Source organism: Cyprinodon variegatus, unplaced genomic scaffold (genome assembly GCF_000732505.1).
Source record: "Cyprinodon variegatus isolate N-32 unplaced genomic scaffold, C_variegatus-1.0 Scaffold181, whole genome shotgun sequence".
Taxonomy (NCBI): Eukaryota; Metazoa; Chordata; class Actinopteri; order Cyprinodontiformes; family Cyprinodontidae; genus Cyprinodon; species Cyprinodon variegatus.
This window is the reverse complement of record NW_015150634.1, coordinates 599,313-605,165: the sequence shown is the minus strand read 5'-3', so window position 1 is coordinate 605,165 and position 5,853 is coordinate 599,313. Positions and strand designations below refer to the sequence as shown.

At 40.3% G+C, this 5,853-nt stretch overlaps 2 protein-coding genes across 2 annotated transcripts in view; one reads left to right on the top strand and one right to left on the bottom strand.

The window, feature by feature from the left end:
• The window catches only part of rnf17 (ring finger protein 17), a 46,313-nt gene extending 44,533 nt beyond the window's left edge, over window positions 1–1,780 (top strand). The window contains exon 37 of the mRNA XM_015378892.1: window positions 1,459–1,780. Coding sequence (XP_015234378.1) covers window positions 1,459–1,554 — 96 coding nt within the window. The 3' untranslated portion in view covers window positions 1,555–1,780. The remainder of the gene's footprint in view (window positions 1–1,458) is intronic.
• Window positions 1,781–1,921: 141 nt separating this feature from the next.
• Window positions 1,922–5,853, bottom strand: part of cenpj (centromere protein J) — a 19,480-nt gene continuing 15,548 nt past the window's right edge. The window contains exons 10-13 of the mRNA XM_015378891.1: window positions 5,020–5,160; window positions 4,830–4,914; window positions 4,445–4,565; window positions 1,922–2,301 (exon numbers count right to left, since the gene is read on the bottom strand). Of these exons, the coding sequence (XP_015234377.1) occupies window positions 2,109–2,301; window positions 4,445–4,565; window positions 4,830–4,914; window positions 5,020–5,160 (540 nt within the window). The 3' untranslated portion in view covers window positions 1,922–2,108. The remainder of the gene's footprint in view (window positions 2,302–4,444; window positions 4,566–4,829; window positions 4,915–5,019; window positions 5,161–5,853) is intronic.

Here is a 5,853-nt window from a genome sequence, read left to right as displayed (position 1 = left end):
CAGCCAGGCAGACGAGCTCCGAGCCAGCTCCCATGTCAGAGGATGAAGAGAGCACATCCTCGCCAAGTATGTTCTTGAGAAGAACAAAGAAATGTGTTGACTGTGGGAGAACGGGAGCAGCAGCATAAATCTGGGTCAATTGGTACAGAAGCGTACTGATGACGTCACCACACGCTGGGCTCGTCAGGAGCTGGATTTCACCTCCTGTCATTAATAGTTTCTAGATAATAAATTGACTTTTTTCATTTATTGGGAATAATAATCAACACAGTCAGGTAAACACAAATCGAATAAAGATTTTGCCAAATAAAACAAAGAAAATAAATCAGAGCAAGTGGTCCTTCACACACCGCTATGCTGAGAGAGGGCTGCTGCAGACGGGTTAGAATTAGGCCTGGCTGCTGCGGTCCTCTCAACGTTTGAATTTTCTTTTTTAAATTATGCACTAAATCGGTAGATGGACCATATAGTGATGCTTAAAAGTGTAATATTTTCGCCTGAAATGATCTTAAAATTTACTTTTATTGAACAACAGCAACAACAGAAAAGAGAACTATTAACTTAATACTCTGAGCTCTAAGAGTTAAGAAGATGAAGCGCTTAAAATGCTAACCAACCAATTGGCACACATTGATAGCATGGAAGAAATATGGTGAAAAAATACAAAGGAAGAATAAAAAAGACTAAAATAATATAACATGCACATAACAGGGTTTCCGCAGGTCATTAAAAATCATTAAGTCATTAAATTAAGGCCTTAATTGGCATTAAAATTCATTAAATGTGATTATTGTGGCATAAAAAAAAAAAACTTTGTTTAAAAAAAAAGTTTATATAAAAAAAAAAACAATTTAGCCAGATATATTACATCGCAATATATTTGTGCGGAACTGCTGGTTGATCGTAAGGCCGTATGTTAAAAGAAAAAGAATAGAATGGGAGGAAAATGCTAATTTCAACAAAAATGGCTCCTGGGTACTTGTTGATGGCATTAAAATTATTTCTAAGAGCATTAAAAAAAAACATTAAAAAGCATTAAAATAGACTTACTCATTCCTGTATAAACCATGCATAAATACTTTAAAAAATACTTGATAAAGTTGATTAGAATAAGACACATTTATGTCTCATTGTACAATTAATTTCTACCTACATTTGTTTTATTGTATTTTTGGGGGCTTCTAAAATCTATGTCTCTTCCAGATTTACGATAAGCGTCTCTTGAATTTGTTAGATAAACTTTTAAGCTTTTCAGCGTAAAATAAATGTTTTGCTCACAGCTTTGCTCCGTATTTTGACGTGAGGGACGGAGGACATGGAATAGTTCCTATTGATAAACGTGAATGCGCCAGTGATCCACTGGATGTACGTGAAGTCGGAGCGGTTACAGAGGATGTGGAATCTGGGGGTTAGCATCTTTTCTACAGCTCGTTTCTAATTGGTCCCAATTCTCTGCAGTCGGAGGAGCCGGAGCTCACAGTGCTGCTGAACAACGAGGAGGGAGGCTTGGTCCATCTGCCGCTGGTGAACAGCGGACTGGCTGAACTCTGCTGAAACTAGAAACCCAGCTCTGGGTTTGAGCCACTTTTGGAAACCAGTTGAATATTTCTACATTTTTTTTTTTTTTTTTACTGTTTATCTCGTTTGATCTCCAGGTGTCCATCATTATGGGATTCAAGTTCTGCTCTTAGTTTTCACTTAAAAAAAAGAGAGTTGGAAAACAGTGATTTGGTTTGTTTGGCTCTAGTTAAAGATTTCTATGTGAAATTTTTTGTTTTGTTTTTTTACACATTAAAGTTCTCAAATACCATCAGATGTTTGCTGTTTGCTTAAAAAAAACCAGTGTTCAGACCACAGGAATCAATAAATATAAAATACATTTATTTTAGAAAACAAAAAACATTCACCTACAAAAATAAATATTTAATATATTTTACACAGTAAAAAATAAAACTAATCTTTAATGCAGCCGTAATTGTATCGGACAATTTGTTTTAATGCTTTAAAGAAGCAGAGGCACCGAATGTCATCAAGCTGACCTCAGTCTTATTCAAAAACTGAAAAAAAGATATTTGTGACGATAAATGAACAGAAATAAGTGTTTTCTTTTATGCCTGCTTGTCCAGGAGGACGTTTCCGTCTTTGTCCTTCACCCTTAGCCGCCCGGTTGGGTAGCGGGTTTCTTGGCGGCCATCGCTGTAAACGGTCTTCACCGTCCCGTCTGGATACTCCCTCCTCTTGAACTCGGCGGTGTGTATTTCCTTCTGGCCCGTGTTGAAGTGGATCTCTTTAGTGCCGTCCCTAAGACAAACGAGTCGGCATTAATTGAAACCTCGTCTGGAGGAAGTGTGTGATCAACAAACCCAACGTCTTTGGATTGAACAGATAATAGGTAGTGAGACCTGTGTTTTCTTTCCAGACCAACACAAGCTCGCGAATGATGCATATAACATATCTCTCATCATCCAACCATCACATGCTGAAAACAGTTGCTCATACAGCAGCAGCTTCTTCAACTTCTTGGTTTGTAGAAGGAAATGTTGGGTTGTTACAAACTGAATCAGCAGGCAGGGTGGAAAGACTTCTTAAAATAAAGGAACATGTTCCTCAATTGCAAGAAAATGTAAAATATTTAGATTCTCCTGGAAGTTTGAGCTTAAAAACTGGAAACTTAAAAATAGACAATTAGCCTCAGCAGTGAGGGGGAAAAGTCCCACAAAATCAACTTTTACCTGAAGGTGAAGCTGTATTTCAGTAAAGGTTATGCTACGTTCAGCTGAAGCAGCGGGTCTACATGCAAAGTCGATGGTCGACGTGCATCAAGTTGCAGCAAAAGGTCCTGCAGCAGCAGGAGCAGCGCCACATTAGCTTCTGAGGCACGTGACACGCTTCACAAGCAGCAGCTAATGGAGTTGAAAAAATTGGAACTTTTGCTGCTGGATGTGCCACATCAACCAATCAGAGAAGCTGATCTGGGAGCTGGCAGGGAGACAGAAACAGCCCTGATGATGCAGAGCGCTATGATCACTCCTCTGAAACAGTTGAAGGTGCTGTAGGAGATCTTGGAAAAATTGTTCCAGTAAGCTACATTTTTGAAAATACACAACCATGCCTCTCCCTTCAGACCACCCTTTGAAACCACGCCTTCAAAACACATGAACGCGCACGCCGTCTGCAGCGCATCTAGAGATGCAGGAGCAGAGCTGATGATGCAGAGCGCTATGATCACTCCTCTGAAACAGTTCATTAACGCCTAAATTACCTTAAAATACCGAAATCTGCCTGCAAAACATGTCCGGTTTAACTGTCCTGGTGCCTGCAGTTTGGATCAGGTCCATAAAAAAACGCCTTCCAGCCGCCGCGGGGACCGGGCCAGGGGCTGCTGTTGAACGGGATTTCTAGTGACAGAGCACCGCTGGTGTACGGGGGTCTGAGCGGCTCCAAAAACAGTACACCTCTGTGGGAGGCTGTGGTGGCTGCTGCACGCAATGTGGATCGCAAACAGATACAGACACTGACAGAATCCATGGATGGAAGGCTTTTGAATGGTGAAGAATCCTGGCTATATTGGTCACCGATTTGTTTGTTTTTGAATGTCGCAAATGTTTATTTCTGAATTGAGTTGTAACATTGGTTTAGCTGGTGAAAATAAAATAAACAAGTGAGATGGGTATATATTTGTTTTTTATGACGTTGCCTAATAATTCTGCACAGTAATATTTACCTGCACACACACACATCCTCACAAAATGACCAAATCTAAAAGAAAAACACATTAACTTCCAAAAACATGAAACTTAGATATTAAGGAGTCTTTTGGGTTGATTGAGAACACAATTGTGGCCCAATAATAAAAATAAACCTCAAAGATACAACTTGCCTAATAATTCTGCACACTGTGTGTTTCACTGCTTGCTAGGCCGCTGTGGGGAGATCCTTAAGCCACATGGTAAAAAAAATGCGTCAGAAAAGATCTCCTACTGCACCTTTAACTCAAAGTGTCAAAATATTCTCGCTTTTATTATTCTGGTGCGTTTTGGATTATGTACATGAAAACTGCTAACATTTCTTTCATGCCGCCATGAGCAGTAGGTGAAAATCCCAACGAGGCGACCGGGCCAGAGGCTGCTGTTGAAGGGGATTTCCAGTGACGGCACCGCCGGTCCGACAACAAAATAATATTTGAAGGCAGGATCGTAATTTTGATGAACTGACTGTACAGATGAAGTTTTCAGGTGGACTAAAAAAACTACGTTCTACTTTTCTATATAGTTAAGCCGCTCTTCAACGCGCTTCAGGATTGGAAAAGATGCTCATGAGGCGCGTCAGACCTTAATGCGGACAAGCATTAAAAAAAATGCTTTTTTTGCTGCTTCCAGCACTTGCGCTCTGAACGTAGCATTAGTTTTAAAGTATCAGACGGCGACATGATGTGTGAACTTACGGGTTGACTTGTATGATGGTGCCGTCTGTCAGCACGCTCTCCTCCCTCCCGTCAGGGAACAGGTTCTTCACCGTCTGGTCTGGGAAGGTGATCTCTTTGCGGCCATCTGGAAAATGTTTTTCTGGAACAAGAAAAAATATTTTAAAGCGGCTGCATGTAAAATATTTGGGTACCAATGTAACCCTTTGGTGCCTATTTAAACCGTCCATCTCATACGGGATCAAATAACTAAAATATCTGGTTCTCATCAACTTGCTAATTTGATTAGTTTACATAGCAGAGGGACTTGTGTTGAGGATGGATCAGATCATGGAGCTAAATCCTGAGAACTTAATCCTTGGAGCAGTTTTTATCTTTCGAGGCACAGCTGGAGGTCGGTTCTCACCTGTCTGGTTGTTGGGAAAGTGCAGGACTTCCATACCATCGGGGTAGGTGATGTGTGTGGTCTGAGCCTCGGCATAGTAATAGATCTGATCACAGGAAGGAGCAGTTAACACAACCGATTGACTATCAGGACTGGTCAAAGCTAAGCATCCAAGCATAGATCGGTTGGCTTGAATGGTAAAAAGTCTCACCACTCTCTGATCAGCTGTGATTTGTTTAGTGTCTCCGTTAAAGAAGGTGACCTTGGCTGAAAGCCCGTCGGCTGAAACTTCTTTCCTGGTCCCGTTAGGAAAGACGATGAGACGATCGCCGCTCGGCAGAACCTTCTCTGTCTGAAAGGAAAGTTCCCATCAATCAGTGATTCTGAGTCATCATCAGAGCCGTTTTCAGGATGTAAATCACATCCTGAAAACGTTTGTTACTCTAGTAAACTTGTTGCTTTTATCTCCACCCAGATTTCCTGTGATGGACTTTATATTTAAATGCTAGGCAGGTTTTCCTGCTAGATCTGTGAAATAAATCCATTTTTGTCTTTTCCTTCTCAGAATATTTCAGTGCTCATTAGATGATATACTTATTATAGCTTTGATTTTAGATTTAAAACACTTCACAAAAGAATTTATTAACTGCTGTCCAGGAAGTGGTAGCACTGCATTCTGTTTAATTCATCTATTTAATGTGCTTCACTAATTGAAATAAAGAGTTTGTGATAATGAGGTAGTAAAAGGGTTCATTGGGAGCTAAATTCTCCATTAGAACAAGCATTAGACAAGTGTTCATTATGTGGGCTGTATGTTTACTTTTAACCCAAATCAATTACGTTCTAAGCTAATTCAACAAAACCATCCATTAAATGTCTCATCTAGCATCTGACCATGAGTCTTGGCTATGGAAAACTATTTCTGGAATAGATTTTAGACAGTCTAAACCAGGGGTCTTCAACGTTTTCGAGGCCAAGGACCCCCAAACTGATTGCGAAATGGAGCGGGGACCCCCTAATTATATATATTGTATGAAATTGTGTT